The 15971-nt window shown below is 47.5% G+C and overlaps 1 protein-coding gene across 1 annotated transcript in view; it reads right to left on the bottom strand.

Moving 5' to 3' along the window:
- Positions 1-421: 421 nt before the first annotated feature.
- LRRC4B (leucine rich repeat containing 4B) overlaps positions 422-15971 on the bottom strand; it is a 161023-nt gene continuing 145473 nt past the window's right edge. The window contains exon 2 of the mRNA XM_063137999.1: positions 422-3365. Coding sequence (XP_062994069.1) covers positions 1368-3311 — 1944 coding nt within the window. The 5' untranslated portion in view covers positions 3312-3365 and the 3' untranslated portion in view covers positions 422-1367. The remainder of the gene's footprint in view (positions 3366-15971) is intronic.

The following is a 15971-nucleotide window of genomic DNA, read 5'->3' as shown; positions in this document are numbered from 1 at the left end:
CAGCTCCCATCATCCCTGGCCATTGGCCATGCTGGCTGGGACTGGTTGGAATTGTAGTCCAACAACTTCTGGAGGGGGACAGGTTCTCCCTACCACTTCCTTAGTGCAACACCATGAATGCTTTTCTCTTATGCACACACACACACACACACGCACACGCACGCAAGCACCCTGGCCTGATCCTGTAATACTGTGTAAGGTACGGACATGTGTGTGTGTCTTTTGGAAATGATGTGTTTTCCACTAAATAGGCATCTGCCTAGTGGACGTTATTCTTGCACCTTTGCGCACTCCTTGAAGCCTCTTGCGCATGTGAGAATCCACACCCGGCGAGAGCTGTACCCTCAAGGCTGCTCACACAATCCCCCCTCCCCTGCCCCAAAAGAACCACCCTAGGGAGGGTTGGAAACATCTTTATGGATTTTATTAAAATAGGAAACTCAGACCAGACCCCAAAATGCCAAGGGAATCAACAGGCCTTTTTTTCTTTTTTCTTTTTTTTTGCGGCCGGAAGTGCAGTCCCCACCAAATCCCACATCCCCACCCCCAGATTATTACAAATTAAAAAATACCTCCACGCCCCTGTGTCTCTTGGGGGGCACACCGGCCATGCCTGCCATCCCATAGTAATAATACTAGTCATAAAAAATTCCCCCGAACCCTGTGCGCCTGGCATCCCCACGTGCTCCAAAGGGGGGGGGGAACCCTGGCACCACCATGACCTTCCGTCTCTTTAATTTAATTTATTTATTTTGTATATCCTGTTTGGATGAAAATAGAATTTTGACGGAAAGCAGCTCAAAATAAGATTCCCCCCCTCCTCCTCCTCTCCCATTTCGCTTGGGTTTCTTTTTCTTCCTAAAGTTTATTCCCATGACGTCAAAAGGAAAACAAATCCGGGTGATCCTTCCTTTCTTCTTTTGTTGTTTTCTCTCTTCCTTTTCTTTCTTTCTTTCTTTCTTTTTAAAGTAATACAGCAGGTAGTTGGATACAGAAACAGCCCCATCTGTATAAAAAAAAGTCTCCAATGTAAAGGGAGAACGGTAGAAAAATAAGTAAAGAAAAAAGAGGGGAGAAAAGAAAAGAAAGGGGGGGGAAGGTCAGGCAGAGGGTGAGAGTAGTACCTTGTTCTGCAAAAGAAAAAAGAAGAGAACGTAAAAGGCTAAATTGGTGAGAACCAAAGGTGTCCGCTGGGAACTTGGCATCCAAGATCTGCCACGGTGGTGGAAAGATCTGTGTGTGTGTGTTTTTTGTGTGTGTGGGGAGGGTCAAGGAGCTGTTCCTCAACATTCTCCCCACCACATGTACGAATTCACTGCCACCCTCCCACCACGCAAGTATTTCCCGTCGCCTGGGTCTCTCGGCCGTCATATCTGTGTCTCTTGGACGTTCTCTTTCGAGCTGCTCTTGAACAAGAGAGGTTCGTGGATGGAATTGAGCATGGGGTTCTTGGAGCCACAGGTGAGCGGTCCGCCGCCGCTGTTGTTGTTGTAGTGGGCCTTGAAAGCAGCGTAGTGGTTGAGGTGGTCGTGTTCGATGGCGGGGAGCGCCAGGTGGCTGTCGCCGGGAGCCCCGGCCGCCGCGGGCAGCTCGTCTTCGACGTTGATGATCTCAATGGTACGCGTGGGGCCGTGGTGCTTGTGAAGTTGGTGTTGCTTGCGGAGCTTGTAGAAGACGATGAGCATGACGGCGGCCATGAAGGTGATGGCCACGAAGCAGCCGATGATGATCTTCGTGGTCTTCATGACGTCGTCCAGGTCCTTCATGCCACTCTCCGCTACGTCAGTGATTGGGATGGTGAATGGCTTCTCGGTGCTACGGGTGCTGCGCGGGGTCAAGGACGTGGTGGAATAAGTCATGCCCCAGCCCTGTGATGGGGTTGGCCCGGGCTCCTTCTTTGTGGGAATGGATTCCTCTTGACTTGAGTCCATGGTCTCCACAGTCACTGTCGTAAAGTAGGTGTATCCTGTGGTGGCTGGGTCCACAGCGGAGACATTGAGGGTAGCCGAAGCGGTGGTGTTGCCAGCTGAATTGGTCACCATGCAGGTGTACTGTCCTGTGTCTTGGACTGTCACATTGGTGAAATTGAGTGTGCCGTCATGGAGGACTGAGATGCGCACCCGGTAGGAACCATGTGTCATCAGTGTCCCATTGGGTGTCAGCCAGTTGACCGATGTCATGGAGGTCCCTGTCCGACATTTCAGCTCAGCCGCCATCCCCTCAGTCACATTAAGGTCAGTGGGGGGCTCCACTATAACTGGGGCATAGCAGGTGAAATGGCTTTGATCCAGTTCTCCAATATACCGGCCTTTGAGGTTCGGTGGGGCATGGCACCGGGCGCAGCAGGTTGTGTTATTGGGCACTGTCTCCTTGAGCCACCAGCTGAGCCACAACACGTCGCAATTGCAGTGCCAAGGGTTGTGGTTGAGGTGGACACGCTCCAGGCGGTGCAAGGGAGTAAAGAGATCGTGCGGCAAGGACATCAAGTTGTTGTGGGAGAGATTGAGCTCCTCCAAGGACTTGAGGTCGTCGAAGGCATTGCGTTCGATGGTGGCCACCTGGGCATGCATCAACCACAATTTGCGAAGGCTGGTCAGCCCTTGGAAGGAGCCCGGCCGGATCATGTCCAAGCGATTCCCAGATAGCTCCAGTTCCTCCAGCCGCACTAGGGCCGTCAAGTTTGGGATGTCCTTCAGGTTGCACATGCCCAGGTTCAGGTAGCGCAGGTTGACCAAGCCTTCGAAAGCCGCCTCCGAGATGTACTCTAGCTTCTTGAGCTCTCCGAGGTCCAATCGGCGCAAGGAAGGGACTCGGTTGAAGGCATAGGAAGGGATGCTCTCGATGGGGTTGTTCCTCAGCCACAGCTCCCGCAACTTGGAGAGGTACTCAAAGGCCTGCGTGGGGACAGTGGTCAGCCGGTTGTCAAAGAGCTCCAGAGTGTTGAGGTTAGGCAAGCCATTGAAGGCGCCGACCTCAATCTTACGGATGAGGTTCTTGCTGAGCTGCAGAATCTCGAGATGACGAAGGTGCTTGAAAGTGTCCGTCTTTATGACCTGGATGGTGTTCTCCTGCAAGTTGAGGTACCGCGTGTTGATCGAAATGCTCTCAGGCACTTCCACCAGCTCCCGGCGCGTACAGATGACCCGGCTGGCTTGGTTGCTGCAGGAACAAGCCGCCGGGCAGGAGGTGGGAGAGGCTCCGCCCCAAACCAGGGATGGCAGCCAGAGGAAGAAGAGGACGAGATGCTTCCACACCATTCTAGAGACTCCAGGTGCCAGCAGAGGCTTCCGAGTGCATCGGCGGGTGGCCATGTCCAATGTTCATGCTTCAGTGAATGGCAGGGTGGGTGCTCAGGTCTTTAGAAGCTGGGAACGAGAGACAGAGAAAAGGAGAAATAAGCCGGGACCTGAGACTAGATCTCTGGAGCATGATTACAGGTCAGAAGAACCACAACACCAGGGTCAGCCCAGGAAATGGATCTGCAGTCGAGTCAAGACAGCCCAAGGAAATTACTTCTTTGCCCAACATGGGTTGAAGCACCTTCGTCATTTAGAGTAGACCCACTGGAATCAATGGAGATTAAGTTAGAGCAATTTGGGGGGGGGGAGAGGCTGGTGGGGAAGGTATACCCCTCCCCATACTCATATGTGGTCATCCCCAATTTAGTTCTTTTTTTAATGTTCAATTGCTCATTTGTCTCTTATAACAACTCTTTGACTGCGCAGAAGCTAGGAAACCACTAAATGATTGGTAGTAGGGGGAAAGGGGGGAGCATGAGGAAGGGGGCGTGGCTACCTAGGGAGCCCTGGAAGAGATGGATTGGGGCTCTTAGTAGACCAGTTTTGGCCCCAAGGCCTGAGGTTCTGCAGTCCCTGCATGGAAGCTCCGCATGGAGTTTAGCATCCTGTGTGACGGTGGTACAGACCAGTGGAGGCTGGTGGCTCCGATGTCAGTGGGGTGGTGAATCCACTCCGGATTTCATTCAGAACCAGTCAGAACTCTAAAGGAGCTATCCAAGGTGCTTAGATTAGAGTTCTAACTGAAACCTGGGGAGGATTTACTGCCCCACTGACATTGGAGTCACCAGGCTCCCCTGGTACAGGATGTCTCAGGAGATGGTGGTCTGTCCTTCATTAGAATAGCTAATCAGAGGTCAGATGACTGCCTATCAGGGCTGCTGTAGCAGCAGATTTCCTGCATTGGCAGGGGGGTTGACTAGATAACCTTTGAGGACCCTTCCATGCTATGGCCCTATGATTTCAATAAATTAGTAAGTGAAGCAAAAGCATTAAGGTACACATGTACAGCATCTGGTTTAATGTGCCACCATTCATCCGTTGTTCATAACAATCCATTGAGGCACGCCATTATAATTTCCATTTTATATACGGAGAATTGAGGTTGAGAGGTGCTGACTGGCCCACAAACATAGAATCATAGAATAGTAGAGTTGGAAGGGTCCTAAAAGGCCATTGAGTCCAACCCCCTGCTCAATGCAGGAATCCATCCTACAGCATACTTGACAGAATAGAAGGCTGTGAGAGATGCGAGGTTTGAATCAGCTGCTCACATCCCACACTCTGTTCCCACTGTATTCTCATGCAGGCACTCAAATACTCACACTTACGCACACATGAACAAGTACCAAGTAACGTGACTGATCTCGGGTCCTGGGCTCCAATGCTGCAAAAGCTTACTGGCTGAGAGTATAGATGGCAACCAATATATGTTATTTAGCCCATCGATCATTGGGTTGGCACCTAATCTGTTGACCTTTAGAAGCCAAGTTAAAAAAAACAAACCATCATTTCCCCCAGGCTTTTAGAAGACTTTAACATAGTGGACTGTTTAATCTACTGATGGCTTTGAATGTTTATATTTTAACGTTGAGCATTTTGGTGCATTTTCTTGGGTAGGAGCCAGACTGTGTTAGCTGCACTTAGATCCCATGAACGTCAAAGTCACGCAGTTGCCCTGGGATTGCAAAGCAGAAGGGAAGCACACTCTGGACTCATCTACACCAAGCAGGCTATTCCACTAGGAAAGCGGGAGGAAAGTGGTATGTAAAAGGCAGGAGCCACACTACTGCTTTATAGCAGTATTGAAGTGCACTGACAACTGTTGGGGCCCATTGACACATACCATATACCACTTTCATAGTGTTATATCCTGCTTGGTGTAGATGTGTCATGGGCCCCAACAATTGTCAGTACACTTCAGTACCACTATAAAGCAGTAGTGTGGCTCCTGCCTTTTATATACCGCTTTCATAGTGCAATATCCTGCTTGGTGTAGATGAGCCCTCTGTTACAGCCAAGGACCATGTATCAAGGGCCATGGGGAAGTTGCATCCCTTGGCTCTGAGGAAGGTCATCACAGCAAGGGGAAGAACAGCTTAGCATCATCCATCAACCAGAGAAGGAACAGCTGCACCACATACAGGAAATGATGAGCTTTTAAATGTGCATATATAATTTCTTCACAACTTTATCAAAATCGGAGAACAAAATATAAGTGACAGTAATTCAGTTTAAAAACCCGTGCCTCTTTTGTTCAGACCAATTGTGTGTGCACTTTAGACATTTTCTTAACTCAGTTCCTCAGTGCTGTTCTACCGAACTACCTTATCTGTCACAGTTGCCCATAGAAAACACTTTGCCAAGCCCAATGGAGTGTCCAGATTATAGTCCCAGAACTGGGTGTCAAATACGTGAGCCACGGTTTGATCTGACTTGTGACTCCAGTGTTTGTTTGGCTTGAAAAACTTGGTGATATTCCAAGCCTACGCCACAGGTGAACAACTTGTAGTCATCTGGACATTTTGAACTACGGCTCCCATCATCCCTCACCACTGGCTTTACTGACTAGGTCTGATGGGAGTTAAAAACACAAGAACATGAGAAGAGCCATGCTGGATCAGACCAAGGTTCTGTGTAGTCCAGCACTGGGCCTGTTCAGACAACACGCCAAGCCATGGTTAAGCCACTAATCCTTTTGCAGCAAAGGTTAGTAGCCATGTTTAAACCATGGTTATGTAGCCACCATGGTTAGGAATGGTTCACATGACATGCTAAGCCATAATGTTTAGCTCAAAATGCTTAACCACCATGGCTTGGCGTGTTGTCTGAACAGGGTCATTCTGTTCGTATAGTGGCCCAGCCAGCTGTTGACCAAGAAACCACAAGCAGTCCATAAGTGCAACAGTACCTCTCACCCATGTCCCCCAGCAACTGGTGTACATAGGCTTCTTGCCTCTGATACTTGTACATAGGCTTCTTGCCTCTGATACTTGTAGGCCAAAACATTCAGATGGCCACAAATTGCTCACCCCTTCTTCACTCCTACTTTAAGTCTTTGAGATTCAGAGACCTCTGTATGTTACAGACGTCTGAATTCAAAAGAAGCAGCTTTCAAATAACTTCAAGTGCATGCAAAGTTCTTAAAGTCAATTCAGGTGCAATCCTATGCATGTTTAAACAGAAAAAAAGTCCTACAACTCCTAGCATCCCCCTGGCCAGCCATGTAGGGCTTTTTTTTCTGTTTAAACATGCATAGGATTGTGCCCTTAGAACAGCCTTCCTCAACCTGAGGCGCTCCAGATGTGTTGGACTGCATCTCCCAGAATGCCCCAGCCAGCTGGCTGGGGCATTCTGGGAGTTGTAGTCCAACACATCTGGAGCGCCCCAGGTTGAGGAAGGCTGCCTGAGAACATTCAAACAAAATCTTTTTCATAAGACTCCACCTAAAGCAATTATTAGCTAACTAAAATGGTGATAAACTGAAATTAAAATCTAAAACACTGAAATATCCGAGTCAAGTTATAATGGGGAAAATTAGAACTAGGAAGGGGGATGGCAGTGTTCAAAAGAAGGGGAATAAACAGGTGATTTCGCACATATTGGAGAAAACCAGTTAAAGCACCAAAAACCAATGTAGTGACTCCAGGCTGTTAACAAATTCGGCATGCTATCAATGCCACACCAACTCCGGGCTTTGGAGAGGCCTTGGAAAAGACACCTTCAATTAAATAACACCTCGAATTAATAGAAAAGAAAAATGACCACAAAATTGAATTAGATATCGACCAATGGTCTTTAGGAGCAATTTGAAAATGGGGAGCTAAAAGTAATGTTGAAGAAAGGCAGTGGAATGTAATGCAATGCAAAGAGTTAAAGTATGTATGAACTTTTGGAGTCTTGCAAGAGAGCAGGGCCGGTCCTTCCAAGAGACGGAGTGAATCCCCAGCCTCAGGCGGCAGATCCTGAAGGGTGGCAGATCCCATGTTCACACATTGATGCACACACATTCTTCCCACACAGATCTCAGTGCACAAAGATGGGGAGGTTTAACCTTTCCTCCATGCCTGTTGAGATCTAAGGATCCCTGGATCCTCTCCCATCTCCCAATGATCTCCATTGAAATCACTGTCTCTCCACCACTACTAGTAGCAGGGAAACAGTAATCTCAGAAACAGGGTTGCTGGAGATTGGGAGAGAACCCCAGCAAGATCCCCGCAGAAATTCCCCCCCCCCACACACAGAGACTAGCTGATCAGCTGGGCTGTGGGGAAAAGGAGGAGGGGGGTCTGCCAGCTTCACGAGCCACACCAGGAGCAGCCGAGGGGCGCATGCAGCCCGCAGGTTGTGCACTGCTGATTTAAAATGTGTGCCTTGAATAATAGCTCTCTGAGTCAAGAAACTGTATTATACTGAGTCAGACCAAGTCAGATCATCTAGCTTAGTATTGTATATGCTATGAGGGGAGAACCTGTCCCCCCCATACACATACACACCATTGGCCATACTGGCTAGGGATTATGGGAGTTGGAGTCCAATGACGTCAAGAGGGTCAAGGTTCCCAGGGCCTACACTGCCTGGCAGCGGCACTCCAAGATTTCACACAGGGATCTCACCGAGCACTACCTGGAGACGTCAGAAATCAAACTTGGGAATATTTATTTATTTATTACATTTATATCCCACTTTTTCTTCCTCCAAGGAACCCAAGGCAGCGTACATAATCCTCCTCCTCTCCATGTTATCCTCACAACAACAACCCTGTGAGGTGGGTTGGGCTGAGAGTCTGTGACTGGCCCAGAATCACCCAGTGGGATTCCATGGCCAAGTGGGGACTAGAACCTGGATCTCTCGATTCCCAGTCCGACACCTTAGCCACTACACCACACTGGCTCTCCAGTGTGCATGCAAAGTTTGCATGCAAAGTACTCACAATTACAATGGGTTGCTATCGATGCACCGGATGTTGCTTGGAAGGCACATTAAAACTGGCTGGATCGCAGGAGGAATGTGGGGAAGAGAGCGGGGTGAAAACAAGGTCACACTGCCAGCGCCAATAAGGCTGCGATCCGGCAGAAGGGCTTGCTCTGCTCAAGCAGTTACATTCCCGGACACTGCTGGGCATGGGAGAGAAGGAAGGAGAGGGAGAGGGCAAAGTTGAAACATTCAAGAGCAGAGAATGCGTCTTTTGTTAATGAGACCTAGGGCAAGGACAGGAAGCCAAGGCCGGGTCAGGATCGGCCGAAAAGTGAGTGGGATCTTTGGATGAATAAACGAGGAGGGAGGGAGAGAGGGAGGAGGGAGGGGTTGGCAGGCAACTATGTTCCTTGGGACAGGCCACTGCTAAGAATGGTGACCGGAATGCTGTTGGCCGCATACTGTAAAGGACAACGGAAGACCAGAGAGGGATCACACAGGGCTTGCTAGTGTAATGAGCCAAAAACAGAGCTGAGAACCAGTGTGGTGTAGTGGTTAGAATGTTGCTCTAGGATTCAGGAGATCCGGGTTGTGATCCTCACTCAGCCATGTAGCTCCCTGGCTGACTTTGAGCCAGTCACTGACACTCAGCCTGACCTACCTCACAGGGCTGTTGTGAGGATAAAATGGAAAGGAGGCGGACCAGGGAAGACCCCTTGCATTCCTTGCAAGAGGGAAAAAAAGGCGGGTTGTAAAATAAATAAGTAAATAAATACATTAAAAAACATTTAACTCGCTCCCCAAATTTCAACTCAAATCTGGAATATTCACAGATGTTCTCTGGTTATTCCTTTTTCTGTATTTGTCAGCCAATCGATGCTTGGCTGCAGTCTTTGATAGCTGACACAGAAACATTTGATTTCAAGTCCAGGTATCTGGCCGCCAATGTTTAGCAGGAGTTTGTTGCTGACCTGCAATGGCTCCGAGTATTTCTCAGGATTTGAGAGCTGGCATGCAATGGCATTCAGCAGCTGGAAACTTCAAAACGATGCAGAGATGCCAGGAAGTCTAAGGCTGCTGTCCTGTCTACTTTTACCTGGGAGTAAGCCCTATTGAATTGAATGGGATTTACCTCTATGTGTGGTAAGGGCACAATCCCATGCATGTTTAGAGAGAAAAAAGTCTTGCAAATCCCAGCATTCCCTTGCCAGCCATGCTGGCTGGGGAATGCTAGGAATTGTAGGACTTCTTTCTCTCTAAACATGCATGGGATCACCTCTTTACATTTGAGATAGCATCGCATATTCAGATTCTGAACTCTAATTTAACATATCTTTTGGAAAAATTGTCTAACTGGCCAAAGATTTTTTTTTCTTTTCCTTTTTCCTTGTAAATGATTTACAAGAAGGTAAATGATTTACCTTGAACTTTTGCTGTTGTCCTGGATAAAACGCAATTCAACCCTGTAATTCATCCTTGATTACCATTTGCCTCAATAGGAGTCTACCTAACAACTCTTTTGATGAAGTCCGGCTCCGTGCCGATTGAATATCATGTCCTTTTATCTTTACGGAAGCACTAGGCGTATGGTTGTTATATTATCAATGTAGTGCCATCGAGGTGCATCGATGTACAATGGTACAAGAGCACAGGACCCTGCCCCAATGAACCTACAGTGCAATTTGTCTACTCAAGTAAGTGGTTCAGATTCCTTCAGATTCTGCGCAGACCAGCTTTTTCTGAGTCATGAAGAATCTGCAAACTTGCAGTTTGTTTGTTACTTTGGGGGGAAGATTTGCACGAATTCACACTTGAGCTGAGGCACATTAGCACAAATGCCAATACAGACTTGCATAAGTGGAATGAAATTTTTGTCCATTTCCTAAAAAAAAGTCCAATTCCATCAATGAGCGGATGATGGAATAGAAGACAGATGACAATCTGCAAAACACAGACGGAATGGATTTAACAAAATATATGCATCCCTAATGAGACTGAAGCCTTGGAATCTAAAATTTAACACAGGGAGGACAAAAGGGGAAAGAGATGGAGGAAGACCTTGTGCCTCCAGATGTTTGGACTATAACTCTCATAATCCGTGGTCATTATGAGAGCTATAGTCCAAACATCTAGAGGGCACCAGGTTGCCTAATCCTAAACCGAGATGATGATGATGATGATGATGATGATGATGACACATTTGCTAACTAAAGTTTTAATCATATCTTGAAAATTAGAAAGGCTTGTAAATTTCAAATGCCCGAAGCTCGAGCTGAGAATGTATCAATGAGAGAAGCTTCACTGCCAGACATAGGCATTCTTAAATCAGTCCTGATCCGCTCACCTCTGTATCCAAATTCACTGAATTCCAGGATGTTTAAGCTGCACATCTTTCTTCAATATTTAGGTCCTTTTCAGTGCATTCTAGTGTTTCTGGGGAATTCTGCACTCCAGCTGACCTGCCCCCACTGGAGAACTCCCCTTCAAAGGATGAGCTAGATTGAGTGACCCTATGAAAAGGAGGACAGGGCTCCTGTATCTTTAACAGTTGCATAGAAAAGGGAATTTCAGCAGGTGTCATTTGTATGCATGCAGCACCTGGTGAAATTTCCTCTCCATCACAATAGTTAAAGATGTAGGAGTCCTGCCCTCTTAAACAGATACAAAAGAGGTTGTGGGTTCTCCCACACTGGAGGCCTTCAAGAGGCAGCTAGACAGCCATCTGTCAGGTATGCATTAGGGTGGATTCCTGCATTGAGCTGGGGGTTGGACTCAACGGCCTTATAGGCCCCTTCCAACTCTACTATTCTATGATTCTATGATCCTGCAGCTTTAATTGTTGTGGTGAAGGGGAATTTTACCAGGTTCTCTCTCTCTCTCATGCATAGGATTGTGTAGACCTCCTGCAGCTATAATTGTTGTGATGAAGAGGGAATTTTACCTGGTTCTTCATATATACAAATGACACCTGCTGAAATTTCATTTTCTTTGCAACTGTTAAAGATACAGGAGTCCTGTCCTCTTTTTCATATGGTCATCCTATGAGCTAGAGTCTGCCTGGGCCGAGGGACCCAGAGGCAGATCAAGGGAATCCTGGGCCTACGGGGGAGACGTCCATAATACCTTCTGCTTAAGACATACTTAGCCTTCTCCTCACCCTTGGACTTAGAGGTAGACACCAAGCAGCCACCTAGCCTCAGGAAGTGCAGGCACCTAAGGGTGCAAGCTCAACTAGCTACCAGATTCAGGAGTGTCCCTGTGAGGGATAAGGATTCCTCAGGAGTACAGGCATTCTCATGAGAAAGGCTCTACTCATGAGTAGACCATTCCTCAGGTGACCCTGATTAGGGTGACCATATGAAAAGGAGGACAGGGCTCCTGTATCTTTAACAGTTGTATTGAAAAGGGAATTTCAGCAGGTGTCATTTGTATATATGGGGAACCTGGTGAAATTTCCTCTTCATCACAGCAGTTAAAGCTGCAGGTGCCCTGCCCTCTTTTAAATCTGGTCACTCTAGCATAGCTCCTGCAGCTTTAACTGTTGTGATGAAGAGGGAATTTCACCAGGTTCTCCATATATACAAATGACACCTGCTGAAATTCCCTTTTCTGTACAACTGTTAAAGATACAGGAGCCCTGTCCTCCTTTCCATATGGTCACCCTAACCCTGATGGTTTGGATCTGTGGTCTGGGTGACGCTCTGAAGCTTCGGGTTAAAAAAGCCTTCAGTTCCAGGCACACAGGGATTATTATTTGTTTATTTATTTATTTATTTATTTATTTATTTATTTATTTATATAGCACCATCAATGTACATGGTGCTGTACAGAGTAAAACAGTAAATAGCAAGACCCTGCCGCATAGGCTTACATTCTAATAAAACCATAATAAAACAATAAGGAGGGGAAGAGAAAGCAAACATGGCTAAACGTCAGTGCCCCAGTTCCCAGATTTCTCTTGCCCCTGTCAACATTGCTCTTCCATGGACCTCCTTGTCTTTGGACTTTGGACTGCCCGTTGTCCTTGCATTTGGACCTGGCCATAGTGGAATCTCTGGAGCTCTGTCCCAGTCCCACTGTAGCCACCTGGGCATATCGTAATCAAGACCCAAGACATGCCAGACTGAGAGGTATTGTCATTCGATTGGACTTGGATCCTGCCACAATTTCAGGTCTCAAGGCAGATGCATAAGTTCACATTAGGGAGGCCTGAGGAATTTGATCTTTGTACATTCTAAAATGAAATGATCTGGGAATCATCTAACAGAAGTCCTACTTAGATTAGAATAGACCCATTGAAATGAATCTTGTCTTAAGTTAGTCATGACGAACTCTAAGTAGGACTTTAGCTGCATTCTACCCCTGATCCTCACTTCCCAGAGTAATGTGTACATTGGAAGGTAACAAACATTTCCACACTTCTCTGAATGCTGCAAGACAGTTCTCAGATCAAAGATGTATCATAACCCTTTTTTAAAATAATAATAATAATATGTATACGTATTTTTAAAGAGAAAGTGATGTTTAGAACAGGGGTGTGGAACAGTTTTGGGATGGGGCGGACAAATGACTCTCCAAGGACCTTGGCAGGCCAGATGACGTCAGAAGGCCTGGCTGCCACTGCCGGGAGCATGGCACACATCCCTGGCATCATTTGGTCCCCAGCAAAAGCACCAGCTGGAACTTGGGCTGGGGACTGGCTTTGCTGTGCATGGGCTTAGGAAAAGTTCATGTGCCATGAAGCCACTGTGACTGAGGTGGCTGGAGCAGCGCCTTCGCCACAACTTCAGTCAGGGATGCGTTGCTTGCACCACGTCCTCACTGACAGAGGAAGGCCCAGTCCCTGGCTTGGCACAACACAAGTTGTCCTCATGGGCGTGGCGCTGGATGGAGCAATTTCTCCCAGTACCAGCGGAGTCCCCCCTGCCTGCATCCCCGCTGTTTGTAATTGTAGATAATAGCTGGGAGGACCCTGCACCTTGCTGATCAACCACTATCTTCAGTGTTGTGGCAAGGTAACTTAATGGTCTTACACACACACACACACACACACACACACACACACACACAGGGGCAAGACGTTTTGCTGCTTCAGGAAAAGAACAAGATGGTGCCCCTTCCCATTTTGTGTATAAAAGTCTTCCTTCAAGACTGAACATCTTTCTTCAACACTGACGCAAGGGACAGCATCCTCCACCACACCTGAGTTAGTTAGAGGGTACAGGGAAGGCCACATGACACACAGTTTTCTCCTTCATAACCTTGCTGCTGCCTCCCAGCATTTGCCACCTGAGGCAACTGCCTCACATTGCCTAATGGTAGGGCCGTCCCTTCCCCCCTTGCTTTAGATGTCCGTGTGTACTACTTCAGTTTTGAAGCACACGATTAACATTTTTCTTCTCTAGGCTGTCGTTGCATGCTTCTGTGTTCCTGATATGTTAGAGCAAAGAACAACAACAAAACTCTCTGCCAATGCTGAATCATCATCATCATCATCATCTGAGCATGTGTGGTCCAGCATTTTTAAACTGACTTCAGGTGTAGCACCATCAGGAATAAAATTGAGTTTGCTTCTTCTGACCTGAAATGCAAGCTCAGCAAATAGAAGGTTATCAGTTCTACCCTATGCATGCCTACTCAGAAGCAAGTCCTATTTGGGTTCAATGGGACCTACTCAAAAGTAATTTTGTATAAGACTGCAGCCTAAATTACACAATACCATACTTGGGTTGGGTGGAGAGGTGCTTTAGCAGAAACTGAACACATCTTTAAAAAGAAAAGAAAAAGGGTGGGTGTGTTCTCACAACACTGAGGGATAGAAACTTGAGATGATGATGATGATGATGATGATGATGATGATGATGATGATGATGATGAATGAGAAGTTCTGATCAATCATCCAAGGCTTCCTCAATCTGGTGTCCCCCAGTTGTGTTGGACTACAACTCCCAACATTCCTGTCTATTAGCCATGCTGGCTGGGGTGATGGGAGTTGTAGTAGTCCCACACCTCTGGAGGGCACCAGGTTGAGAAAGGCTGGGATTATCCCGTATGTACATATTTCACACTTTGCAGTCATGAAACACTTTCCAACCCCTGGATAGAGAGCCAGCAGATTCATGAAAATCCTTGCATGGGACACAATCCAAAACAATGTCCATCCGTTTCCCTAGGTCATCTTTGGCAGCTGGAACAATGGAAGCATACAGCCTGGCCTGGGGAAGGAGAGGGGAACTGATGGTAGATTATTTCCTCCTTCGGCACTGATGGGATTAAAATGGTCAAAATAGGATTAAAAAATAAATAAATATGTGGTGTGTCCAGGTACTTAACAGGGATGAGCCAGGCAACAGGGATTAGGGATTAATGGGGGACAGTGTGTGTGTGTGTGTGTGTGTGTGTGTGTGTGTGTGTGTGTGTGTGTAAAAAGCAATATAGCAGCATTCTCCAACCTTCAGATCTGTTGGTCTACAACTCCCATAAGCCTGAGCCAACATGGCCAATGTCCAGGGGTGACAGAAACTGTAGTCCAACAATATCTGAAGAGCCTCAGGTTGTGGAAGACTGCAACAGAATGTCCTCATGTCAGGGCCGGCCCTACCATGAGGCAGAGTGAATCAGTCACCTTTTGCAGCAAATGCTGAGTGCCTTAAAAGGGCAGCATGTTGTTAATTGTCTACCTTGCTGCTATTGTGTTTCCACTGGAAGGGGAGAGGTGCATATGGCATTTTCTGCCACACATCAAAATAATTCAGCTAACTTTGGGGGTACTATTGCGGCCCACAAAATATCTAGGGCTGTCCCTGCCTCACATACCACAGTATGAGTCCTTGCACTGTGTCTCTAAATAGCCATGCAAGTAGCATGCTTGACTGCTAGTTGAACACTCTCATCCCCCACTGCCCACCCCACCCGCCATTGCCATGCCAAGCCATTAGCCGAGCCGCAGCCTGGAACTGATCCCACCAAGGCCTGGGCTGTCCGAGGGCAATGAAGCCAAGCATGAAGGTGGCAGAAGAGGCCAGGCTCTGGATCACATGGCTCTGAGCCTGTCTTCCCTGATCTGAAAGTGTTGGGCTGCAACTTCCGTCGTCCCTGGCCATAGTCCGTGCTGGCTGAGGCTGATGGGGGTGGTAGTCCAACACATCTGAAAAGTGCCAAGTTGGGGAAGGCTACTCTGAGGGCAAGCAGTGTGGTGGGGGTAGAATGGAAGGGGAATGATGACACGGGAATTTGGAGGAAATTGATCGAAGAAGACAAGTGATGGCAGGGCACTGAAGGCGGGAGGCTTAAAAGCAGAAGGGTGGAGGGGGCAACGGGCCAATGTGGGTGAGTAATGAAAGAAAGGGTTGGATGAGGAAATGGCATAAATCATTAGATATCTAGCTATCACCCACCTATATGTCTTCCTTAACTGATGGCTAGTCTGCTGTGATATCATGAAGTTCCCAGCAACTGAGGAAGGACGGGTCAGTCACGGAATGTTGAGAATCACTGAAGATCTTGGGAGAGACATGAAAGGCAATTCTTTCCTGTCCAAAAAAAAGGGGGGCACATGCTTAAGGATGGGAGGATCTGTGAGTTGCAGGGGAGGAAAGGGAGGAAGCGAGAATTGGGGGGGACGGGTATTGGCACAATGGGACGTGGTGCAGAGCCGTGAAAAGAGCCGGTTTTCAAGGTGCCAACTCTCCAGCCAGCCCGTTCTTGGGCTGCAAGTATCTAGTCTGCGGTTTTATTTATGTGTTCATTTTTATTTAT

The sequence above is a fragment of the Elgaria multicarinata genome, chromosome 11 (genome assembly GCF_023053635.1).
Source record: "Elgaria multicarinata webbii isolate HBS135686 ecotype San Diego chromosome 11, rElgMul1.1.pri, whole genome shotgun sequence".
NCBI classification, from domain to species: Eukaryota; Metazoa; Chordata; class Lepidosauria; order Squamata; family Anguidae; genus Elgaria; species Elgaria multicarinata.
This window is presented reverse-complemented; position numbering and strand designations above follow the sequence as displayed.